Source organism: Myxocyprinus asiaticus, chromosome 1 (genome assembly GCF_019703515.2).
Source record: "Myxocyprinus asiaticus isolate MX2 ecotype Aquarium Trade chromosome 1, UBuf_Myxa_2, whole genome shotgun sequence".
In the NCBI taxonomy this organism is placed as follows: domain Eukaryota; kingdom Metazoa; phylum Chordata; class Actinopteri; order Cypriniformes; family Catostomidae; genus Myxocyprinus; species Myxocyprinus asiaticus.
Window position 1 is genome coordinate 63,689,789 of NC_059344.1, and position 27,677 is coordinate 63,717,465.

Below are 27,677 nucleotides of genomic sequence, written 5' to 3' on the forward strand. Positions count from 1 at the left end.
TGACCTTTTAAAATCATTGACTTTTATTCACTTACAAATGAAAACAATACTTTAAGGGAATAATTGTAATTGCTGGCTTGGATATGTAGGATCACGTGATGCTCTAAAAGCCCAAACAGACATTAGAAAATGTATTTTCAGCCTCTCACAGAGAAATCTGAACCAAACATCTGTTAGTCGTCATCATCTCCATCCTCCAATAGAAACTCACTGATCTCCAACTTCATGCATGATCTGTGGAGAGATACAAGTGAGTATTAATCCACATGATGCACAGAAGAGGTGCAAGCAGGGTCTAAATTTGAGTTCTTATAAAATAGATACTACTGTCTTTTCAAGTGTTACTAGTAACCTTTCTTATCTCACTAATTAGAATTGCTTTTTTATTTGTCAAATGTAATGTCTAGTCAGAATGGCTATTGTACAGTTCATTACAATTGTAGTAGTAACAATTGGAATAGGCAGTATTTCCTAATAGAAAAAGTACTAGTATTAAATTAAAAGATACTAGTAAAATAATAATTAAAAAATATTAGTCAGTCTTGGAATAGTTGATATCTGAACCACAGATCCCCCATAGAATTCAATTGCAAAATTTTGCAATTTGTTACCAGTAGCAATGTAACAGTGACTTGTCATTACTGGAATAGTTACTAGTAACACAAATATGTACTAGTGTCTCTAGGAATAAGTACTAGTAAAATTTAGAAAGATACTAGTCACCATTGGAGTACTTCCTATTAACTAGGTCTGTCACAATTATGAAATTTTGCTGACGATTAATTGTCATACTTAAGGTTTAGGTGTGCTTCATACACCTCAAGTCATTTATTCATATTTAACTTATATAATAAAATAAGGGTACATGATTTCCTTTAAAGCTTAAAAAAAAAAAAAAAAAAAAACTTACGAATGACTTATTTTGGGGGGAATATTTCCAAATACTTAAAATATCTCTCTTTTTGGTCAACTTGAGTCTTGGTCCATTTTACATTTACACTGTTGTTTTTGGAACCGAGACAACCTGAACAGCTATTACATTAAAGTATACAATAGTAAAACATTTCTGTCTTGAAATTCTTCACTTTCCTATGTTAAACGCTCTCTGATTAAACCCATGAGCCCTTATTGCGCATGAAGGGAGTGAGACACACAAATGTGCCGATCATGGCATTTATATATTCCCTCAAAATTCCCTTAAGTGGACAGTAAAATGTGATTGGAATTGCTAAAGGCCTACTAGTAACTAAAAAAAGAATTTAAAAATAGTACTAGTAACAAAAATAGATACTAGTAAGCATTAAGGAATACATTTCAAAAGCGCTTGCCATCGTCATGCCAAAAGAAGAAGAAGAAAAAAAGTGTTTCTAGTAGAGGTAGACCGATATATCGGTTTTACTGATTAATCAGTGCCGATAGTTGCTTTTTGGAACGGTTATCAGCAGAAATCTATGCCTATATATATATATTTCAAAGGCGCTTGCCATCGTCATGCCAAAAGAAGAAAAAAAAAAGTGTTTCTAGTAGAGGTAGACCGATATATCGGTTTTACCAATTAATCAGTGCCGATAGTTGCTTTTTGGAACGGTTATCGGCAGAAATCTATGCCTATATATATATATTTCAAAAGCGCTTGCCATCGTCATGCCAAAAGAAGAAGAAAAAAAAAAGTGTTTCTAGTAGAGGTAGACCGATATATCGGTTTTACCAATTAATCAGTGCCGATAGTTGCTTTTTGGAACGGTTATCGGAAGAAATCTATGCCTATATATATATTTCAAAAGCGCTTGCCATCGTCATGCCAAAAGAAGAAGAAAAATAATGGATAATTCTACAGTTAGAACAGCTTGGTTCTAGCGTATAATAGCGGCCTCTAGATGTGAAATAAAAACAATCAAGTAGGGATTTGCTTTATCTAAAGCTTTCATCATTGCCAATATCATACATATTTTTATCCTCACTTAAATGGATACTTTGTTATTTTGATTAATTAAATCAAGTGTATGCAAAAACAAATGTGACAATATGGAAAATATGCCCCATCAGCACATACATCGTGTCTCCAGCTTGTGAATAAACCTCATTCCTCATTAAACCTTCATCTGGTAAATATGTAGGCTATTAAAGGCTTTATTTAATAAATACTTAAATATCGAGTGTCAAGTCTCAGTCATTGCAAAATAAGAGTCTGGTTTGTTTCGGACATGTTGATGGTTAAAAGTCCTGTATTATGCACCAAATCTTCTCATTATTATTGAGATTTTGGTTGACTAATAAACTGCATCAGGGATTTTATTTATTTTAGACTCTTCAAGCCTCTATGCCTTTACCCATCACAGTATGGATTGACGAGAAGAGAGAGGAAGAAAAAAAAAAGGTGGTTTCCACCACCTTAGTTATCATATCAGCAAAATCCACTATTGGTCGACCTCTGGTTTCTAGTGTATTTTCCACTGGGATTGAAGTTATAAGTGCGAGGCTTGTTAACTAAACGGTTCTGATGCTGCTAGTCGACACTGGAATTACTAGTCGGTCAATATTTCTCCCCATTAGACTGTTCAACATTTTTACACATTTACGTTTGGCTTTATATTTTAACAAAGGATGCACATAAATTACTGTCATGTTAATGTTACATTTTAAATATAATAAATAATACAATTAGTAAAAAAAGAGGATACTAGGAGATGTATACAAAGTTTCATTTCACTTCAGGCCGTGCACGCTTCTTCCCTCTCTAACTAGTAGGAAAATGTCCAGATTTGGCTGTTGGAATAGATTAAGCATTTTAAATGGGTTGCATAAACACAGTGTTTTTTGACGTTTTCTGAGGGTTTCTTGCTTTTTAGACTAGTCGTCTCAAATTTACATTTTAAAATTAGTCGTTCCGCACATCCCTAATCAGAAGCCTGACAGTCACTGAACTTTCCTTGAGCAGACCATTTATCTCTCTTTGATAGATCTAAAGACAATGTCAGCCAAGAGTCTTTAAGCCAATTTTAAACACACAGTTGGCCCCTGGCATGTTAATTTTGGACTTTGGGTGCGAACTGAATGGCTAAAACACCATTCACAAGCACTTCAAGCAAACTCACCTTTTCTGCCGTTTCTCTGCCTCTGTTGTGATGTACGGTGGAAGAGTGTCTATCATTTCCTGCAGGACAGAGAAAATTCATACTTTCCTGATTTTTGTGGGGGTTTTTGTCTGTGTTTATGCATTTAATTCACAAGGCCTTGAAGGATAGCACACAAGGAGCCAGGCTGTTATCAGTGGCTACGAGTGCAGAGATATTCTGCTAAACTCACCACGTCTTTGAGAGTCAGTCTACAGCTGTAACACAAGAGAGCCTTCATGTCCTGATGTTTCAGCGACCTGCAATACATTCAGAGTGCCGAGTAAGTTTCAACAATATTCCAACAAGTGCCTCATTTCAAGAACATCTTCAAACAGAATGAAAAAGGAAGTTGTCTCCTACCTGTGTTTGGAGGAGCAGCAGCCTCCAGTCTCACAGCCCTGTCCTTCACCACAGCACTGCTCTGCAGACATCGCTGGTGCAGCATGGGACATTTCTTGAGGTCTGATCTGGGACAACTGCTCAGATACCAAAGTGGCGTGGAAGGCGGAAGCTTTATCTGCAGAAGTTTCAAAAAAATTATTACTCAAAACATAAACCTCCTGGAAAAACCAGGACAAATCTGCTCAAGGTGTTTTCGAAGATGGTTGCTGGTTTGTTTTTGGCCCAAGGTGGTCTACCAGCTGTAATCAGCTTGATCAAGATGCTGCCAGGTCAACTTTGGTCCTGCCATCTAGACCAGCTTGGACCAGGTATACAATATAAATGACCAGCTAGAGACCATCAAAAGCTAGTTTTAGTTGGATTTTCCTGCAGCGAACATACATGTATTAACTACATGCAATGTCAACAGCTGGTTTGCTGGTTCATGTGGTCTACTAACCCCAAGCTACTTTTACTTACCAGGTCATGACTGGCCCCACCAGCTGATCAACCATCTAGACCATATAATGACCAGTTTAGACCAGACAGACACCACGTACAGCCAGTTCTTAAGCTGGTTTTAGTTAGACTGTCAGCAGGGAAGGTAGAGTTACATATAGCATTCAACATAAACAGGACTTTTGTTTAGCATTGTAACCTACCTACTTCAGTGTCGATAGCACAGAGACACAGCAGGCACTTTGAGGTGGATTCAGTGGTTTGACTCTGAGGGGGCATGACTGTGTGAAGCTTCTCACTTGTTCTGTAGAAAAACCAATGAGACTGAAATCAGACCAGCCTGTCTTGTCAATATATAAAAACTGCTTTACCACTGGGCACCGAAAGGAATTTTAAAGGTGCTGTAAGCGATTTCTGTGGAATACCGCACACATCATGTCCTTACTACTGGAGAAATCACACCTATCTCAGTCTCATTTTGATTCATGCTGAATCACTCATGGATCAATCAGACCGACCTGTGAACCCTTTCGAACATTCCCTCGTATTTCCAGGTTTTCCGTGACCACATGAACCATGAAGTTGAAAATGGCTGAACTCCCTTTCAGCGCCTTTAATGTCGGAGTTGTTATGTTTGGATCAAGTTAGCATGTTACCTGTATATGGTGCTGACAGTGGAGGGGAAGTCAGCCTGCAGGTTGGTTACAAAACTCTCTGTCAGTCGCTGAATGCTGGCTTTATCATGGGCCTGTAATTACAGTGGAACATGCAGTAAAAAAAGAATTTGACAAATTCATGTTTCATATCACAGTCACAATATATTTTCATATTTTTTAGGGCTATCAATTGATTAAAATGTTTAATTAAATGGCATGCCGATTAATTAATCTGATTAATTGCATATCAATATTTGCAGGGAAAGCCCCCTCAAATAATACTAATTCAATATATAATGATAATTTATTAATTTTTTTATTACATTTAAATATACACTCACTGAGCACTTTATTAGGTACACCAGTACACCTACTTATTCAGGCTTTTATCTAATCAGCCTGTGGCTAAAAAGCTGTGTGGCAGCAGTGCAACGCACAAAATCACGCCGATCCAGAAGCTTAAGTTAATGTTCACATCAACCATCAGAATGGGGAAAAATATGATCTCAGTGATTTCGACTGTGGAAAGATTGTTGGTGCCAGACAGGCAGGTTTGAGTATTTCTGTAACTGCTGATCTCCTGGGATTTTCACGCACAACATGTGTGTATATGTATATATTCCACTTGTGAAGACTTGTCAGGAATCCATTGTTACCGTAAAAAAATTGAATCGATGCGAGAAATCGCGTCGAAGGTTTGCGTTTGGTGTGAAAAGGCCTTAAGACTGCAACATAACCAAATGTAAAAAAAGAAAATGAAGGGGTCTGAATATTCTTTTAATGCACTAAACATTATATATGTCTCCGGGTATTATAAAGTTTACTTGACAAATGTGAAATAATCCGGTCATCTCATTTTGGTGTTTATTTTGCACTGTAACGCAATGGACTATGCATTATACGATGCTATATCGCAATATAATATTGACACAATAAACATTTGTTCATTATAGCTGTTTCCATTTGTAAAAAATCAGTGTCCAATTAAAAAAAAACAAAAAAAAAAACATTCAAAACAAAAACAGAGGGCAAAGCAAGGAGCTAAACTGCAATGTCACATATCTTTTCGTTCACAATGAAATATTTAAAAAAAAAATATATATATTTTTTTCAGGGGATTTTTCCCCTTTTTCTCCCAATTTGGAATGCCCAATTCCCAATGCGCTCTAAGTCCTCGTGGTGGCGTAGTGATTCGCCTCAGTCCGGGTGGCGGAGGACGAATCCCAGTTGCCTCCGCGTCTGAGACAGTCAACCCGCGCATCTTATCACGTGGCTTGTTGAGTGTGTTGCCACGGAGACATAGCGCGTGTGGAGGCTTCACGCCATCCACCGCGGCAACCACGCTCAACTCACCACATGCCCCACCGAGAACAATCCACATTATAGCGACCACGAGGAGGTTACCCCATGTGACTCTACCCTCCCTAGCAACCGGGCCAATTTGGTTGCTTAGGAGACCTGGCTGGAGTCACTCAGCACACCCTGGGATTCGAACTAGCGAACTCCAGGGGTGGTAGCCAGCGTATTTTACCACTGAGCTACCCAGGCCCCATCACAATGAAATATTAAAAGATAACAAAAATCGTTAGTTTATGTCATATAATTTCTCACCATGGCTTACACACACAAAAACAGCAAGAGCTTTCTTGATCTGGCAAGCTCTAATCTGATTGGCCGCCTTTATGCAACCTCCATTAGTTGGTCTGCACATGTCTTTAAACAGCTGTGTTTACAAAGTACTGGGCAGCTACAATGAGAACTTTTGAGGAATATTTAATAGGTGGATTTGCCAAGTTTGCCAGGTTATTGGCATCAGATCTTTGGAAGACATTCCGTTTTGTTTGGAGGCACTTATTAGCAAGTAAACTAGATATCCATGAGCAGAATTATATATTTGACTTTGTTTTCGGAGTTATGTCTAAAGTAATCAGTACTTATTTTAAATGGTCAGGAAGCCTACACAGTTCCATTCATTTCTTTACAGACTCACAGTGCTTTGCAATTATTTGGAGGTTTTCTAAAGAAGCCCACCCCTAATTACCAAGAACATGTCCAGATTATATTTCATCCCAAAATAAAAAGAAATAAATAAAAAGAAATTACATAAAATTAATTAAATATCATATATATATATATATATATATATATATATATATATATATATATATATATATATATATATATATATATATATATATATATATATATGATTGCATAAAAAAATGAATCATGAATTAAAAAAAAATCTTAATGGTCCTAAAAATGGGTTTATGTAATTTTCTTTATGTAAAATATAATTGTTAATTTGCTTTTCTGTTTTTGGGATGAAATATGACCTAAAAAAAAAAAATCAGGCATGTTTTTAGCATGTTTCATTAGATTCATCCATTATATAGAAGACTTCTCTTTTACCTTTCTATTGTAACTATCATATTAGCTGTTCCTCTGTGAAATTCATCCAGAGAGTGCAACTCTGCTAAGTTATTCAGTGAGGAGCTCAAATTGGCACAGTAGCAAGATCACCAGGCAAGACAACCTGAAAATAGGTTGTGATGTACGTGACTTTAAAGTATTCCCGTTAGCTTTGAAATATTCAATACACAAACCCCTGAAGTACTAAGAGAGATGTGAATGGCTGATTGAGTAATGATGATCACAGAAGATGGGAACTGAGTAACATTATTTATGCCATGATGACAGACTTTCACCTTGGTATCCAGACCCGAGATAAACACTGATGGCACATTAAACATCCTGCTGTAGAGGGCGATCTCTTTGGATGAATAATCCCTCATAGGCCGAGCGATCACCACGTCTCCGTACCGAGGATCTGAGAAACCCTATGAAACAGCTCAAGTTAACTATACATGTTTATGTAAAATACATGTACCAAAAAAAAAAAAATTCTGTGGTACAATGATTATTTTGCAAATGTTGGTTCCCAACCCGGATGACAACATGCTGCACAATTCAGCAGTTCAGTGGAATGAAGTGGAAAGTTCATGTGTTGACACAAAATATTCATTGTTTTTAACACAAATTGGATGAGTCATGAAAATGTCCTGGTCCCATTTCACTTCAAAATCATTGCAAAAATATTAGTGTTCCGGTAGTCATCATTAAACAACATTAAACAATGGATATAGTAATTAAGTCAAATATCCGGGCACACTGAGAATGAGAATTGGGGCTAAAAGTGTCCTAAAAATATTGTCACAATGCAACAAAAAAAAAAGAAAAAATGATCCTAAATGTAGACTTAATTTTCTTTATGCAAAATATTTTTTCACATTTTTTAGGGCTGTCGATCAATTAACATGTTCAGCTGAATTAATTGCATGATATGCTGATTAATCAAATTACTCACAATTAACAGCATGTCCATATTTGCAGAGAAATGCCCCAAATAAAAATAATTCAATATATTATGATTAAATTATATATTAATCATTAATATTAATTATAAATCATTACATTTAATTATCAATATTATAGGTAATATATCTATATTTATACACTCACTGAGCACTTTATTAGGTACACCAGTACACCTGATTATTCAGGCTTTTATCTAATCAGCCAATCGTGTGGCAGCAGTGTAATGCATAAAATCATGCAGATACGGGCCAGGAGCTTCAGTTAATGTTCACATCAACCATCAGAATGGGGAAAAAATGTGATCTCAGTGATTTTGACGGTGGGATGATTGTTGGTGCCAGACTGAGTATTTCTGTAACTGCTGATCTCCTGGGATTTTCACGCACAACAGTCTCTAGAATTTACTCAAAATGGTGCCAAAAACAAAAATCATCCAGTGAGAGACAGTTCTGCGGATGGAAACGCCTTGATGAGAGAGGTCAACCGAGAATGCCCAAATGGTTCGAGCTGATAGAAAAGCTACGGTAACTCAGATAACCCTTCTCTACAATTGTAGTGAGCAGAATAGCATCTCAGAATGCACAGCATGTCAAACCATGAGGCGGATGGGCTACAACAGCAGAAGACCACACTGGATTCCACTTCTGTCAGCCAAGAACAGAAAGCTGAGGCTGCAGTGGGCAGAGGCGCACCAAAACTGGACAGTTAAAGACTGGAAAAACGCAGTCTGGTCTGATGAATCTCGATTTCTGCTGAGGCACACAGATGGTAGGGTCAGAATTTGACGCCAACAGCATGAATCCATGGACTCAACCTGCCTTGTGTCAACACCTTTGGGACGTGGTAGAACGGGAGATTCACAGCATGAATTAGCGTGATGCAATCATGTCAACATGGACCAGAATCTCAAAGGACTTTTTCTAACATCTTGTGGAATCCATGCCATGAAGAATTGAGAGCAAAGGGAGGCCCTACCCAGTATTAGTATAGTATTCCTAATAAAGTGTATACAACGATCAACCACAACATTAAAACCACCTGCCTAATATCATGTAGGTCCCCCTCGTGCCACCAAAACAGCTCTGGCCCGTCGAGGCATGGACTCCACAAGACCTCTGAAGGTGTCCTGTGGTATCTGGCACCAAGATGTTACCAGCAGATCCTTTAAGTCCTGTAAGTTGTGAGGTGGGTCCTCCATGGATTGGACTTGTTGGTCCAACACATCCCATAGATGCTCAATCGGATTGAGATCTGGGGAATTTGGAGGCCAAGTCAACACCTTGAACTCTTTGTCATGTTTCTCAAACAACTCCTGAGCAATTTTTGCAGTGTGACAGGGCGCATTATCCAACTGAAAGAGGCCATTGCCATCAGGGAATACCGTTGCCATGAAGTGGTCTGCAACAATCTTTAGGTAGGTGGAATGTGTCAAAGTAACATCCACATGAATGCCTAGACCCGCCGGCCCGCCTTCTTCCCATAGTGCATCCTGCTGCCATCTCTTCCCCAGGTAAACGACGCACACGCACCCGGATGTCCATATGATCTAAAAGAAAACGTGATTTATCAGAACAGGCCACCTTCTTCCATTGCTCCATAGTCCAGCTCTGATGCTCATGTGCCCATTGTAGGCGCTTTTAGCGGTGGACAGGGGTCAGCATGGGCACTCTGACCGGTCTGCGGCTATGCAGCCCCACACGCAGCAAGATGCAATGCACTGTGTGTTCTGAATGCACTGTAGCTCTTCTGTGGGATCGTACCAGACGGACTAGCCTTCGCTCCCCCCACGCGTCAATGAGCTTTGGGCGCCCATGACCCTGTCGCCGGTTCACTGGTTGTCCTTCCTTGGACCACTTTCAGTAGGTACTAACCACTGCATACAAGGAACACCCCCACACGACCTGCCGTTTTGTAGATGCTCTGACCCAGTCGTCTATCCATCACAATTTGGCCCTTGTCAAAGTCACTTAGATCCTTACACTTGCCCATTTTTCCGCTTCCAACACATGAAATTCAAGAACTGACTGTTCACTTGCTGCCTAATTTATCCCACCCCTTGACAGGTGCCATTATAACAAGATAATAAATGTTATTCACTTCACCTGTCAGTGGTTTTAATGTTGTGGCTGATCAGTGTATATACTGTACATACACATTATTACAATGATTCATATATACAGTTGTGCTCAAAAGTTTGCATACCCTGGCAGGAATTGTGAAATTTTGGCATTGATTTTGAAAATATTACTGATCATGCAAAAAAAAATGGTCTTTTAAGGATAGTGATCATATGAAGCCATTTATTATCACATAGTTGTTTGGCTCCTTTTTAAATCATAACAAAGCACCCGAAAGGCCCTGATCAAAAATTTACATAATCTTAAATGTTTGGCCTCGTTACAGACACACAAGACAACACACACAGGTTTGCAATTAAAGGTTAATTTCCCACACCTGTGGCTTTTTAAATTGCAATTAGTGTCTGTGTATAAATAGTCAATGAGTTTGTTAGCTCTCACGTGGATGCACTGAGCAGGCTAGATACTGAGCCATGGGGAGCAGAAAAGAACTGTCAAAAGACCTGCGTAACAAGGTAATGGAACTTTATAAAGATGGAAAAGGATATAAAAAGATATCCAAAGCCTTGAAAATGCCAGTCAGTACTGTTCAATCACTTATTAAGAGGTGGAAAATTCGGGGATCTCTTGATACCAAGCCAAGGTCAGGTAGACCGAGAAAGATTTTGGCCACAACTGCCAGAAGAATTGTTTTGGATACAAAGAAAAACCCACAGGTAACCTCAGGAGAAATACAGGCTGCTCTGGAAAAAGACAGCATGGTTGTTTCAAGGAGCACAATATGACGATACTTGAACAAAAATGAGCTGCATGGTCGAGTTGCCAGAAAGAAGCCTTTACTGTGCCAATGCCACAAATGACAACACCCTGACATGCCTCACAGCTTCTGGCACACTGTAATTTGGAGTGACGAGACCAAAATAGAGCTTTATGGTCACAACCATAAGTGCTATGTTTGGAGAGGTGTCAACAAGGCCTATAGTGAAAAGAATACCATCCCCACTGTGAAGCATGGTGGTGGCTCACTGATGTTTTGGGGGTGTGTGAGCTCTAAAGGCATGGGGAATCTTGTGAAAATTGATGGCAAGATGAATGCAGCATGTTATCAGAAAATACTGGCAGACAATTTGCATTCTTCTGCACGAAAACTGCGCATGGGACGCTCTTGGACTTTCCAGCACGACAATGACCCTAAGCACAAGGCCAAGTTGACCCTCCAGTGGTTACAGCAGAAAAAGGTGAAGGTTCTAGAGTGGCCATCACAGTCTCCTGACCTTAATATCATCGAGCCACTCTGGGGAGATCTCAAACCTGCGGTTCATGCAAGACGACCAAAGACTTTGCATGACCTGGAGGCATTTGCCAAGACGAATGGGCAGCTATACCACCTGCAAGAATTTGGGGCCTCATAGACAACTATTACAAAAGACTGCACACTGTCATTGATGCTAAAGGGGGCAATACACAGTATTAAGAACTAAGGGGTACGAAGACTTTTGAACAGGGGTCATTTCATTTTTTTCTTTGTTGCCATGTTTTATGATTGTGCCATTCTGTTATAACCTACAGTTGAATATGAATCCCATAAGAAATAAAGGAAATGTGTTTTGCCTGCTCACTCATGTTTTCTTTAAAAATGGTACATATATTACCAATTCTCCAAGGGTATGGAAACTTTTGGGCACAACTGTGTGTGTGTGTGTGTGTGTGTGTGTGTGTGTGTGTGTATATATATATATATATATATATATAGATAGATAGATTTGGGGTTGAATATTACCAGGACATTTTCTTGACAAGTTTCGTGAGAATCACCCATTTACAGTGCAGTTTCATTTCTGCAAGTACATTTTTTATATTAAGATTTGCATTGAGTTCGGTGTTTGGATTTCCCGTGCTTTTTAAAGTGTAAACGGCTTAAGGCATTTTATTTATTTATTAAAATTGGGATAATTTGGATCAAACAGACATTAGTACACTAAAATTGCTAATGCAAGAACTAAAACAGAGTAAAGCTAAATATACTAGCTTAAAATAATAAGGACATTTAATGATGTTGTTCAAATGTGTTTGTGTATTTACCTAAATATGTTTGTATTAGTAAAATTGTACAACACTATACGAGAAATTTAGAATATATGTGTGTACTTTTGCAGAAATGTACTGCTGTCAGGTGTCTTTACATATAAACATAAAACTGTATAATCTACTGTGTTTCAAATGAATTGGCTAACCCAACTCATACAGACTACTTTGTTTTCTTACCTAAAAAAGGAACTGAATGTGTTAAATACGAATATTGAGATTAATCGCAAATTACCCACATTGAATTACAGAAAAAAAATTGACAGCCATAGTTTAGTTTAGATTTAGTATCGTTACTGAGGTCCCGAAATGCCGGTATCGTACAGAAGATAATGTTGATATCAATCCAACCCTAGCTTTTTGTAGTCAGCAGGTTAAATGATAGTTCCCTTTGAAGATCAAATCAACCTTATGTACTCACTGTGTCTGAAGCCAGTGCTGCTCCGCGGCCCAGAGCGATTTTACTGAGCAGTTTGACAGCCAGTCGCGAGCAGCTCTCGCCCATCATGACCTTTGAGTAGCCATTCACTCGCGCCGTGTGTAGTATCAGATGCTGCCTGTTACAAAACACACATCAATTCACTGCACTCTTCAAATGATTGAGCAAACCCCCCCCTTTAATAAAGGTGCAATAATGTGGACCAAACAGTCATTGTTGCGAAGTACACTAAAATTGTTAATGCAAGAACTAAAACACAGTAAAGAACTAGCTTAAAATAATTAGGACATTTAATAATGTTGTTCAAATGTGTTTGTGCATTTGCCTAAATATGTTTTTATTATAAAAAATTAAAAAAATAAAATTACAAGCAGGGATTTCCATTAACACATTTTACTGATGATGCAAACAAATTGCTGAATTGTTTTGAAGAGAACAAACAAACAGTGCAACGCTTTGATAGCATCACAGTCAAAAAATATATATAATTATACACTTCACCTTTCATTTTATATCGCCAACAAAACCACTGCAAATGGTCGACCGATAGTGGATTTTGCTAGTATTGATAATATACATTTTGATTATCGGTATCGGCAATACAATGTTACAATAATACAATGTTACAAAACATTCTTAGTCTTTTCTTATTATGACTGGCACAGATATAAAGACTAAATTTGTCCAAAATAAAATAAAATGCCAGATGCACTTTATTGCGTAACCAAAATGGAAAATGAAGATTTGGTGCATAACGCAGGGCTTTTAACAGGCCCAAAATACACATCCTTTTTTTTTCGGGACTCTTATTTTGAAATGGAGACTTGGCTCTGGTTCAATTCTCTATATTTAGGTATTTACCAAATTACGCTTTTTAAAGCGTATATATTTCAACAGAGGATTGTTTTTTTTATAATTACTATTATTCACAAGATATGAGTTTGTAGATGCAATGTATATGCTGACGGCACATTTCCAAGTAGTCCATTTTTTCTTCGTATACCCTCTCTTTAATTTAGAATACTTGATTTATTTAATTAAAATAACAAAATATGCATTGAAGTGAGGATAAAAATATAGATGAATATTGTCAATGATGAAAGATTTAGATGCAGCTGTAAAATCTTCCTCTGGAGGAACGTGGAAGAATGGAAAAAACTATTGGCAACGATCATCGTTGATATTTGCTATTAACCAATAGTTCCAAAAAGCAACTATCGGCACCAATTTATCTGTAAAACTGATATATCGGTCTACCTCTAGCAAATATATCATAAATATGCAGGATATCGCTCAGCCCAGTCGGTGGTAGGGCTGGGCAATAAAACGACATTGATATTTATAGAAATAAAAAAAAACATTTATTCGACATTGATAATAAGGAAGTATTTGCTGGCTAGCGGCTACCTCACCCTGCTGTCATGGAAACCAGTAATGCAACTGACGATACAATATACAGCTATCGACTGAACACAACAACAACTCCAACATCACTGCCATTTCATTAAACATTTTTTCATTATCCAAAGTGGTCACGTCCGCTAACTTTTTTCTCCCCTTTTTGGAATGCCCAATTCCAAATGCACTCTAAGTCCTCGTGGTGGCATAGTGACTCAATCCGGGTTGCGGAGGACGAATCTCAGTTGCCTCCGCGTCTGAGACCGTCAATCCGCGCATCTCATCACGTGGCTTGTTGAGTGCGTTACCGGAGACATAGCACGTGTGGAGGCTTCACGCTATTCTCCGCAGCATCCACGCACAACTCACCACGCACCCCGCCGAGAGCGAGAACCACATTATAGCGACCACGAGGAGGTTACCCCATGTGACTCTACCCTCCCTAGCAACAGGGCCAATTTGGTTGCTTAGGAGTCCTGGCTGAAGTCTCTCAGCAACTTCCGCTAAGTTGTTGAGACAAGCAAGAAAGTAATTTTCTTCTTCTTGTGATGGTAACTGGTGGATGTCAATCCATCTTATGGTGCATTAGCGCCACCTACTGATCTGGAGTGTGGAGCGCCACAAGAAAGTCTTTCAGTGGACTCAAACATACGCTGAAGACGATGAAATTGGCGAAATTGAAAAGAGATCACACATCTTATGTACTGTAAGATTAAATTCTAAACTCCGTATACTTCTTGAATTTAAAATTAAAAGGTATCTTACCCTTTGGAGTTTACTGGTAAACAAACAAGTTGTTTAATTCATTCTTAAGGTCTAACAAAAATGTGAAATCCATTTCCTCCCCCATTAATGGTATGAAATGTATATTGTGATAAATAATGATATCACACGATATGAAAAAAAAAAAATAGTGATAATATTTTTGGCCATATTGCCCAGCCCTCAGTCGGTAGGTTGCATTATGGGAATATTTAAGGGCACACCAATGAGACTGACTGACTCAAAGCTCAAACAGACTTAAAGATTCAGTTCTGCTGTGATGACTCACTCTAATGTCACACACAAGTGAACAAAAGACATGAAGGATGAAGGGGTGTGTGATGCAATGACAGAAAAAGACTGAAAGCTTCAGGACAGCACCAAATAAATTTAACACAGAAATCTTTCCATTGTCAGTGTGTCTGTATAAAAAAAGAACTAAAAGATTATCCTGCACATTGCACATCAGATGCAAAGTCATGGAAGATACGTTGAAACGTGGCAAGCTACAGGCTAGACATAATTTAAAGTAGTTAAACTACAGTCAAGTTAGTCCTTTTGAAAAAGTTGTTAGCTACAATACAAGCTACTAACAATACTTATCTACATTGAGGTGGTTACAGCTCTTATTACATGGCTATTTAGAATACTTGATTGGTCGATCTGACTGTGCATTATTCCTTACATATTAAAATATATCACTCTTGTGATGTATATTTTTTAATCAGAGCATCATTTATCAGGCACAAATATTTTACAATTTTATTAGACAAATCAAAGAAACAAATTTACATAAATTAAATAATAATAATAATAATAATAATAAAAGAACTAATATAACTGAATCAAAAACAATCTGAAAAACAAGAGTACTTAAATAAATATTGATTTTGCTATGAAAAAGAATATATGAGATGGAAAGTAGAGATGTCTAAGATCATAATTGAGTGATGATCAACTCAAATTAATCTGTGAATTGCTGTAATTGGTCAACAAAAAGTAGCAATATCTTTTTAATAATAAAAATATTAAATTGTGTAGTAAAATTCAGAAGGACTTATATGCAAACACAAGGAGGACATCACATAATATTTATAAAATATTAATTTACACCAAATACAAATAATATGAATAAAAACACCCTAAAAGGGGCGTTCAGACTGAACGCGTTCTTACACTAAAACAAAAAGCTAGACACAGCGCAATGAACAGAAAAGAATGCTGGTGTATTGAGACGCATTCTTAAGTTATTTTTAACTTGACATGCCATTTAAAAAAACAAAAAAAACAACAACAAAAAAAAGCCGCTCCTGAGCAAGACTGGCACAACAATCAAAGAGGTACAACAAGCACGTTTACATTAGAACAAAAAAATGTTGATTACTTGGTGAATTTGCTTTTATTACAGCGTCAGCTTGATTGGTGTGTGTGCATAACGCAAAACAATAAAACGGAAAAAAAACAGAATCAATACAGTATGTCTAATTTAAATCAATGTGTTAAAAAACTCACCTTAATGTCTGTAACATGTCCTCTTTAGCTGTGAGTGTCTTCAATGAGGCAAACAGTCTCTCTAATGCCAGCTTGTGTTCAGGTGAATACACAGAGTCCTGTATACTGAGCTGAGACACTGCACCGGCCGCGGCCTCTTCTGCAAGGTCCTGTTTGATATACTGATCCACAGCCAGTTTATAGCTGGGATTGGACTGGTCTGGATCAGAGCTCAAAGGGACCAGTACAGAGGTGGGCAAACTGAAAACCTAAAACAAAGTCAGAAAGGCATAATAGCATCCAACTCTAACTATTTTTAGAAATAAGCAGGCAGCACACACTGTATTCCATATCAAGTGTGTATAAATGAAATGGATGGATCCTGTGCAGTTTAAACTGCACACTGCCAAACAGTACACAATATGCACAGTAAACTTTTCAAAGAGTTATATGCTGCATTGTTGTCACATGACCATTGCATGTTTAATTCAGTGGTGGCTTCCAGTTATCATCAGCTCTGGTTGTATACTGCAAATTGTTGCAATTGTAATAGGTTACGTGTGCATACTATGCATACAGAACATTTGCATCCTGTGCACTAGGGCTGTCAACAGGGCGGAGAAATTAAATTGGAATTTTTCACTGAAATATTACCAAAATTATAAATATCCTCGAATTTTAACCCTTGTGTACTGTTCGTTCATTTTTGACCGAAATCAATTTTGATTCTTTAATGAAAATGGTTTACTTCATCTGAGTGGCTTGAGGCTTGTTTACTTTTCCTACATTAGCCATCTGAACACACCAAAAAAATATTTGGACTGGATTCAATGACTTCAGGCTGCATGACACTTGCGTTGTTCACGGTCAAATTTGACCAACCATAGGAAATGAATGGGCGAGACTATAACACAGAGGGGTCAGTCCATCTCAAGTGGTCCAATAATTGTTAAGCTGGTTGCTTGAACATTTTTAATTTTCCTTTTTTTTTTTTTTTTTTTTTTTTTGAGTGATTACCTCTATGTATTGGTATTGCAAAACCACCAGTATTTTATTTTTATTTTACTTGGTTTAACTACGATGGTAAGCTTTGTGTAATGGCACATGACAAATTTTGGTTATACAGTTGTTTACGGAAACCTCAATATCTCGGCTCAGGATAGTCCTATGTACATACAGTTGTGCTTAAAAGTTTGCATACCCTTGGAGAATTGGTAATATATGTACCATTTTTAAAGAAAACATGAGTGAGCAGGCAAAACACATTTATTTTATTTTTATGGGATTCATATTCAACTGTAGGTTATAACAGAATGGCACAATCATAAAACAAAACATGGCAACAAAGAAAAATATGAAATGACCCCTGTTCAAAAGTCTGCATACCCTTAGTTCTTAATACTGTGTATTGCCCCCTTTAGCATCAATGACAGCGTGCAGTCTTTTGTAATAGTTGTCTATGAGGCCCCAAATTCTTGCAGGTGGTATAGCTGCCCATTCATCTTGGCAAATGCCTCCAGGTCATGCAAAGTCTTTGGTCGTCTTGCATGAACCACACGTTTGAGATCTCCCCAGAGTGGCTCGATGATATTAAGGTCAGGAGACTGTGATGGCCACTCCAGAACCTTCACCTTTTTCTGCTGTAACCACAGGAGGGTCAACTTGGCCTTGTGCTTACGGTCATTGTCGTGCTGGAAAGTCCAAGAGCGTCCCATGCGCAGATTTCGTGCAGAAGAATGCAAACATGATGCATTCATCTTGCCATCAATTTTCACAAGATTCCCCATGCCTTTAGAGCTCACACACCCCCAAAACATCAGTGAGCCACCACCATGCTTCACAGTGGGGATGGTATTCTTTTCACTATAAGCCTTGTTGACACCTCTCCAAACATAGCACTTATGGTTGTGACCATAAAGCTCTATTTTGGTCTCGTAACTCCTAATTACAGTGTGCCAGAAGCTGTGAGGCGTGTCAAGGTGTTGACAATTCTTCTGGCAGTTGTGGCTGAAATCTTTCTTGGTCTACCTGACCTTGGCTTGGTATCAAGAGATCCCTGAATTTTCCACCTCTTAAAAAGTGATTGAACAGTACTGACTGGCATTTTCAAGGCTCTGGATATCTTTTTATATCCTTTTCCATCTTTATAAAGTTTCATTCCCTTGTTACGCAGGTCTTTTGACAGTTCTTTTCTGCTCCCCATGGCTCAGTATCTAGCCTGCTCAGTGCATCCACATGAGAGCTAACAAACTCATTGACTATTTACACACAGACACTAATTGCAATTTAAAAAGCCACAGGTGTGGGAAATTAACCTTTAATTGCCATTTAAACCTGTGTGTGTCACCTTGTGTGTCTGTAACAAGGCCAAACATTCAAGGGTATGTAAACTTTTGATCAGGGCCATTCGGGTGCTTTGTAATCATTATGATTTAAAAAGGAGCCAAACAACTATGTGATGATAAATGGCTTCAAATGATCACTATCCTTAAATAAAAGACCATTTTTTTGCATGATCAGTCATATTTTCAAAATCAATGCCAAAATTTCATAATTTCTGCCAGGGTATGCAAACTTTTGAGCACAACTGTATATAAACAGTTTGCACATTCTCGTTCCTTAGACTTAGAACTTAAGTCCTAACGCAATGCTCACGATAGCTCAAAGTTCCACATTTAGAGTCAATTTATAATGGGGAAGGGTTCGAGTCTCAGTCATATTTTTTTATGGGGTACCTAGTAAGTATGTAGTGTGCATGCAGAACATTTCAGGATTAAGAAAAAAAAAAAAAACAGCTGATTTTTAAATCTACATTGTCTCCCACGTCCACAAAAGGGAGCAACAAATAAATATAAACCAATCAGCAGCATGTTATAGCTATTATTTATTGCAAATAACATACTGTATATCTGGCTGTGGACAAATGTGCATAAAATTATAAAGTCAAAAGATTTAGCTTATTAATTTTCTCAAATTAAGTAAAAAAGTAAAACGAGAAAAGAAACGCTTCACTAGACGGTTCTATGTTAACTAAGTGGTGCACAGTAGTCTATAGCGGTGCCATAGTACTACCACAGACTCAAGCTTCATGATACTGGTGGTATTACAGTGTTTTTCAGTAAAAAGAGCATATGTACGCACCTATTGCTTATGCAACAAGATGCTGAAAAGAGAGCAAGGCATAGTCAAGACACAACCGCCGAAGACCTCCATCTCTGGGGGGCCATTAACTACAAATACGTACATCTTTTTCTATGCAAGCATGCATTAGACCGTTGACCGCTGCATCGTGTCTCACTTTTTTTTAGCATCTCTGCAGCAACAATATATTTTTTAGATGCTGTATCAATTTTAAAGGAAATCAAACCTTTAAAATACGTCTCGAGACACCCGTGTTCTGTTTTATTTGTTGCATTGCATCTATTTTAGCCCAGTCATCATCAGTGCTTTGCACACATGCAAAATTAGAATGCTCATTTTAGCTTTTGAATGTACATTTTTATCTTAAATTCAATTAATATTTGAATTTTGTTGTGCACAGTATACTGCAAAAATAGTATGAGTACTATGTCAAACCAAACATCCCCTATATATTCAGGCCAGTTACTTAAAAGAAAATGTTGCTGTATAAAGTATAATGTATAGCAACACAGATCAAAACATAAGATGCCATTTGACCAGCCAAAAAGATGACCTGGAAGCACCAAAGATTATGTTAAGGTGGTTTATGTAATTACAGTCATATGGACTAGTAATGTGTCAGATTATAAGAAGTATGTGTAGTACTCCTGTTTTCACAGGTCTCAGGCTGTTTACCAGCTCCAGTGGGACAATGAAGTAAGGGAAGCCCGTCTCTGTGAAGATGCTTTTAAGCTGAGCAACCGACCTCTGCCGCTCCTCTGAACTCTGCCCACAGGCTCCTCCCTCTTATGAATAATCATGACACAGTAAAAAAAAGTTTAAAACACTGCCAGCTTTTCAACGATAAATCATGAATTTTTCGTAAGAAGTATGATGTACTATATCTGTATGTTTCAGAGAGCATTACCGTCAATGTATATGATTCCAGGCACAAATCTCAACTTTTTGGGAGCGTCCTGACTCAGCCCCTGTAAAATGAAAGCAGAATATTAACTAAGCCAAAGTAGAAATGTGAGACCCTGCTGGTAAGTAGTTTAAACCAGATTCAGATGGTGGCTGGTTTTGCATGGTTTCTAGTTCTTCATTGTTATGGCCTAGATGGTTGATCAGCTGGACCTGGTTTCCACCTTGTAGACCCTCTTGGCAGAGAAGCATCAAACTGTCTAAAATGCTCAGAAAAACAGCATGGCCACCTCAAGCTGGTATGACATGGTTTTTCCAGCAGATTATAGAAGCAACTCTCAGCACAAAGTCTAAACTCCTAAGTTCCTGCATTTGCAGTTTGGAGATCCCAAAGCCAGGCATTAATAAAGTTAATGTCCAAACTCTGAAAATATAGTGGAACATCAAATAATGTCCCTGACAATCACTGTTGTAGCCATTTTATGAAACAAAAATGTATGAGATTTATGTTGAACTATCTATAGGAAATTATTGTGTATATATTTAAAATTGTATCTATTAATTTGTATTGATATTTTTCCACCTGTTGCTGCAGAGTGATTTTTAAGTCACTGCAAAAGGGACCGGTGGAAGATGGAGAGGATAAAATGTTTGGATTTGGGGAGGTGGTTATATATTACTTTTTATATATTTCTATTCTTGTAATTCATTGCATACAGTCCATTTACACTACCAACTTCTTATGAATGTGCTGTCTTTGTTTATATCGCTGGTGCTTGACAGGGAATGGACTATATAATAAGACGCTGATGGTGCAATTACCGGCAAAGAACCTCCAAATTAAATTACACTTGACCCAGCCCAATAGCACTTTATGCACACAATTTCACCAAACCCAGTTGTGCCTAGACTTAGTACATGCTTGCACAAAAACACCAAAACTTCATGGCCATGTCCATTGATTTTGCGCGTATGAAATCGCATTGCGCTGCGCTCAGCGCTCTTAAAATACCAACCATTAAAACAGTATCTGGCATTTTCTGCAGGAAAAATAGTGGTGCTTGTCAGTGCAAAACACACTATGATGCCAAGGCACTGCAAAAGTTTAATATTTAGGGTTAAGGGTTTTTTCAAATCCCTATAATCAGGTATGAGCAATAGCAATGGTGATGGAAAGCAAGAAGTAACAAGTTGTATTCACCTCTTGGACTTGTGAGAGCATCGCGCAAGAGGCGGCTCCACCAGAAACGGCAAGAAGAACCTGAGAAGAACATTATCAGTGCGCATGTTAATATAGAGAAAACATTATCTTTTTGCAACATTTTATTTACCTTCTCCTGAGGAAAGATGACACGATTCTTTCCCAGCATGGCCCGAAATTTGTGTATGAAGTATTCCTTGAAGCAGGACCTAGTTAACGATATTAAGTTAAAGTCTAGTTAATTTTTAGTTAGAGATATGCTTAAAGGAGTTTTCTAGCTTTAATACAAGTTAAGCTCAATCGACAGCATTTGTTGCAAAATGTTAATTGCTACAAAAAATTAATTTCAACTTGTCCCTCCTTTTCTTTAAAAAACAAAAAAACAACGGGCCTGGGTTGCTCAGCGAGTATTGATGCTGACTACCACCCCTGGAGTCGCGAGTTCGAATCCAGGGTGTGCTGAGTGACTCCAGCCAGGTCTCCTAATCAACCAAATTGGCCCAGTTGCTAGGGAGGGTAGAGTCACATGTGGTAACCTCCACGTGGTCGTGATTAGTGGTTCTCGCTCTCAATGGGGCGCGTGGTAAGTTGTGCGTGGATCACAGAGAGTAGCACGAGCCTCCACATGCTGTGAGTCTCCGTGGTGTCATGCACAATGAGCCACTTGATAAGATGCGCGGATTGACGGTCTCAGAAGCGGAAGCAACTGAGACTTGTCCTCCGCCACCCGGATTGAGGTGAGTAACCGCGCCACCACGAGGACCTACTAAGTAGTGGGAAGTGGGCATTCCAAATTGGGAAGGGGATAAAAACAAAACAAAAAACTATTAAGGTTACAGTGAGGCACTTACAATGGAAGTGAATGGGGCACATTTTGGAGGGTTTAAAAAGCAGAAATGCGAAGCAAAAAATTTTATAAAAGCACACATTAATTCTTCTGTTAAAACTTGGATATTATTTGTATTGAACCTGAAATATTATTTTTAATCTGAACATTCAGCAGGCAAAGACTGTACAGGATAATATAATTCAGTATAAATGACATTGAGAATGCTGATGAATTTGACATCACCTACCGGCAAAATGCATCGCTGACACGGATAATGAGTGAAGCGGTTTCCTCCTTACATTTCATACACTTCCTGTTAAGCCTGAAAATGTGTTACACATAAAATAAATTCATGCCATTATAATCTGTTTTAGTGATCGGTCTCATGTGTCTTTGTTTGCACTAATAAAAAAAATACTCTGGTATTCCTGTTTTTTTGGACATATACCACGTAACCATGTTTTTATGAACATGCAATGTTAATACTGTGGTATTCTTTGAAGTACCTTGGAGTATCATGTTAATATCATGGTATAAAAATTACTGTCACCTGAGATGATAAAACCAAGGTACTTTGAACTTTGAAAATACACTATAGTACTGAATGATTATCATAAATGATTTCCACTAACAAAAAGGTATTATGGTACAAGGATTTTGAACACATATAATGAAAATATTACTTTTTGTTGGACAAGTATGGTAGTGCCATGGTATTCTGCACTACAAGTACCTTGGAGTAAAGCTAGACTGAAATATCGGTTTTACCGATTAATCGGTGCCGATGGTTGCTTTTTGGAACTATCGGTTATCGGCAAAAATCTATGCCAATAGTTTCAGATTTTTGTTCTAAATTGAAGTGAGGGCATACAAAGAAATATGCTAATATATAGAACATAGCCCGACAGCACATACATCAAGTCTCCAACTTGAGAATTATAATAAACCTTATTCCTCATTAAACCTTCATCTGGTAAATATACACTGATCAGCCACAACATCTGCCTAATATTGTGTAGGTCCCCTTCGTGCTGCCAAATCAGCGCTAACCCGCATCTCAGAATAGCATTCTGAGATGATATTCTTCTCACCACAATTGTACAGAGTGGTTATCTGAGTTACCAAAGACAGTTTGAACCAGTCTGGCCATTCTCTGCTGACCTCTCTCATCAACAAGGCATTTCCATCCACAGAACTGCCCCTCACTGGATGCGTTTCGTTTTTGGCACCATTTGGAGTCAATTCTAGAAACCGTTGTGTGTGAAAATCCCAGGAGATCAGCACACAAAAATGTTCTACGTGCACAAGACGATATTTTGAGTGCACAGAAAGGTATTTTGCATGCGCGTGAACTCACTTTTGTAAAGCAATGTATCGTCTTGCAAAGATGAATTCACTTTGAGTAAACAAAAATCAATTTTGCACTTGAAAAAAGTCTATTTGAATATGAATTTGCAATGAATTCTGAAATGTATGTAACCACTGTTTTTTTATGTAATATATTTTTTAGTCTGTATACTGCCAATAGGCTTACTAGCTAGCTAACTATCTGGCTAGCTCTCTTAGTTTGGTCTATATTAGAATTTTGGTTATCTAGGTTACCAAATTACACTTATGCAGCTACTAGCTTGGCCATGTTAGCTACCACTTTCATCTGAAATTATATTAATTTAATCTCTCCCGTGTGTAAAACACTTTAAGAGTAACGTAATATTGTCATTTTGGGGGAACTTCCTTTGACTTCTATCTATCCCACAGGATATTCTGAGAGAACAGTTTATTCAAATAAATGTGACCAGATTACAGCCTACCATGGATCAGCAACCACTGAAACTTTTTTTATTATTATTATTATATGAAATATTATTTTCTTTAACAAATATGTTATTTTGTCCACCTTCTTTAGTGTGTCCTCTCCTAATTTTCGACAGTCTTGTACAGTATAAATATTATGAATATTACAAATATTGCCGAAATTAACCTTCTATTCTTGATAATAAATTAGAAAAGCTGTTTATGTTTGTATTTCAAAGCTGTGGGGTATCTTGAAATGTTCAGTATGCTGATTTTATGAAGTTTATGCATTCTAACACAATCCTTCTGGCAAAATTGAAGAATAAATGGAAGGAAAGGCAAATAGGCTAATTATGTCTTCTGTCATAGTTTGGGGTAAATTAAATCTACAGTACATCGAATCTCAACTGTTTGAGACTGCAAAAAGTAAAAAAAAAAATAAAAAATAGAAAGAAATCCTTACCATTGCATGATCCCAGGCTACTTTATTTTGAAAAACTTACATTATAGTAAATTAAGCCTTACAGTATTCCTGGTATGTCTATAATAAATTCATGGGGTAAATATCTATTGTAATGGTAACTGCATACAGTATATAAAGTGTGTACTGAGCCTGTTGCCGCCTCTGCAATATTTACACTGAGATGTTCATGGTTGCTGTAACTACCTCAAGTGTCCAGTCGCAGAGCACTTGTAAGCAGCTCCTAATAGCCAATCCTGATGTAAGAGGCGGGACTTGTCGAAATACGGTTGGAAAAGCAAACGAGCAGTCTAAAGTTCCGAGCGCACGCAGAGGGCATACGAGGAGAGAGAACGAGTGAGATCTTGCACACACACACAAAATAAAATATTAATCTCTGCAAGAAGATACATTGCTTTACAAAACTGATTTCAAGCACATACAAACTAACTTTTTGTGCACTCAAAATGTCATCTTGCGCATGCGAAATTACTTTTTTGCATTTAAAATATAAACTTGCATGCTCAAAATATCATCTTGCGCACACAGAACATATTTGTGCGCTCAAAATATCATTTTGCACGCTCCAAATACAATTTTGCGCACGCAGAATTTTGGCACATATATAACTCCATAGGTTTTTCACAAAAGTAGCTGCAAAAGTCAAGGAGTGAAGATTTAATGTTGCAGTGCCAGATTTGAGAGGTTGTAAATGCCGATTTGTGGTTGTACTGTGAAAATGAATTAAAGTACAAAAGTAAATATGTAATACATGTTTGTGTCTGTCGTAGTATTTCTGTGAATGTCATTTTACACATTTGTGACTACTTGTCTGCAATTGTGAATTCAGAACACAAGCTTTGAATTATTGTCTGTGAGTGCAGATTGCAACATTCAACTTCAGATTTTTATTTTACAAGTTTTCACATCTGTGCTGTGTAAACTTCAACTTAGGAGTACACATATTTATTGTACAAGTTCTCAAATCCAAATATGCAAGCTCGAGTTTTGCTACTGATTTACCTTCATAAAAGTCCTGCATTATGCATCAAATATTTATTCTCATTATTATTGGGATTTAGGTTGGCTAATAAACTGCATCAGGGATTGTATTTATTTTAGACTCTTGTAGCCTCTATGTCTTTACCCATCACAATACAGAAAGCCTTATATTTATTTTTTAAACTATCGGTCGATTAATCGGTCAATGGCCGATTCCACCACGTTCATTATTGTTATCGGCAAAGTCCACTTCCAGTCGACCTCTACTTTGGAGCATCATGTCAATACCATAATTGTGCCATATTTCCACCTCAGTATTTATTTTTTGTGAGGGTCTGTTCATCTTGTAGCATAGACTAAGGGGTGTATTTACCTAACATGTGTATTTACCATTATAAGAAAGCACTGTGGCGGTACAGAGATGGTATCAGATGGTACTGCATCATTCCCATATTCATATACAATGGTATTTACAGGTTATTCTGAGGTACTTCAGTGAGTACTATGGTATTGGTGTCAACACGGTAAATGTTTGTAACATCATATGTTATACAACGGTATTTCAGGTCAACTTACGTCGGTAGGGGTATCTTCTGGTTACACTCCAGCCCATTATATTCTTCATCAACTTGACACATGATTTCTTCAAATAGACGGAATACTCGATGATCCAGATGCAACAACAATGCGCAGCTCTTCCGCAGGTTTATAAGTGATCAAATCTCTGAATCACCATGTTGTTCAGTAAAGCGATTACAGAAGTGTCCAACATTTATTCCAGAGAATACCTTTAAAAAAAAGACGAATCTCCACAAGTTTGTTTTCACGTGTGATGGTGAATTAAACTGACCCCTTTTGATGACGTTTCTGTAACCACGCCCACACGCTTGCGTCATCTGATAGTCAACGTTATTATGGAAAATTTCATAAAGATCTCAGATTTATTTATTGATCAATGTCTTTTTGTGAGTAGAATTTCCAATAGTTAAACAAAATAAAAACAGATTAAGAATAAGACCGATTTCTTTACCTGCTTGTATAAGCTTTTGGAATAACAGATTCAGTGATATAGTATGGAAAGTATTCTGGCCTCTTTGGGAAAAAAAAATTATGACTTTTCACATAAAAAAAAAAGAATAAAAAGAGGAATATATCCCAAAACTTCTGTATTAGCCAAAAATTGGTATTTCTGGTGAATCTGTGAAATTATATCCATTAAAAAAAAAACAATTTTTTACAACTAAATCATTATTTCTTGCAAAATATTATATTCATAAATGTAAATTCTCCAAAAAAAAATAAAAACGTTTTTTTTTTTATTTTAAGGAAAGATGTTGAACCATATTTAAATTTTTAAAGAACTCTAAAACACTGATAGCTAATACCCTTTTATTGTGTACTATATGATCCAAAAAAATAAAATAAATTATAACAATTATAAAAAATAAATAAATTGCAACCAATAATAATAATAATAATAATAATAATAATAATAATAATAATAAATATATTGCATAGATTTTACCCAGCCAAATGTATTTAAAAATGTTTAAAATAGGTATAGATAGACATGTTGCTCTTTTTATTTTATTTTATTTATTTTTTATTTTTTTATTATTATTTTTTTTTATTTATGTTTTTGATGCCATAAATGAATCTGTACTTCACATTTTACCCAATTATTTTGGATAGACTTTTTTTATTATTATTATTTACTAACGAAAATTCACTTTTTGATTTCTCTATGTTATTTAAGGATAATGTTTGGTTTTTATAGCATCAGCAAAACAAAATAAAATTAATATTTTATTATCAATCTTTTATTGCTGTTTACCAAATTTCACAGAAGCAAATTCAGTAATCAAAAGCTCTGATTTAGAGTTTTGAAAAAGAAATCAAGCATACATTCAATTTCGTCTTCAAATAACACCAAAGCTCTTAAGACTGTAAACCTGTGCTCCCTCTTTAAACTATTTTTGTAAATGTTGATGCACATTTTTCCATTTTTTATAATTTTTTATTATTTAATTTTCATCTGTGCACTTGTAATTTTTTCATATATATTGTTTGTTAAAACCCTGGCTGTAATAATAATAATTTTTTT

At 37.0% G+C, this 27,677-nt stretch overlaps 1 protein-coding gene across 3 annotated transcripts; it reads right to left on the reverse strand.

Annotated features, from left to right (window-relative positions):
• Positions 1-26,433, reverse strand: ctu2 (cytosolic thiouridylase subunit 2 homolog (S. pombe)). 3 transcript variants are annotated; one of them, XM_051709234.1, is made up of 15 exons: positions 26,150-26,433; positions 22,565-22,639; positions 21,619-21,697; positions 21,489-21,548; positions 20,292-20,352; positions 20,060-20,169; positions 16,265-16,512; positions 12,575-12,710; positions 7,321-7,452; positions 4,613-4,704; positions 4,160-4,260; positions 3,477-3,633; positions 3,307-3,373; positions 3,096-3,154; positions 1-234 (listed from the first exon to the last, which is right to left on the reverse strand). In XM_051709234.1, the coding sequence occupies exons 1-15, from the start codon at positions 26,209-26,211 to the stop codon at positions 174-176; spliced, it is 1,500 nt and encodes a 499-aa protein (XP_051565194.1). In that variant the 5' UTR covers positions 26,212-26,433; the 3' UTR covers positions 1-173. The 3 variants fall into 3 exon arrangements, 2 of the variants coding, with proteins under 2 accessions (XP_051565194.1, XP_051565199.1); XR_007898378.1 differs by having other exon boundaries at positions 214-234; positions 4,164-4,260; XM_051709239.1 differs by lacking the exon at positions 7,321-7,452.
• Between the last annotated feature and the right edge of the window lie 1,244 nt (positions 26,434-27,677).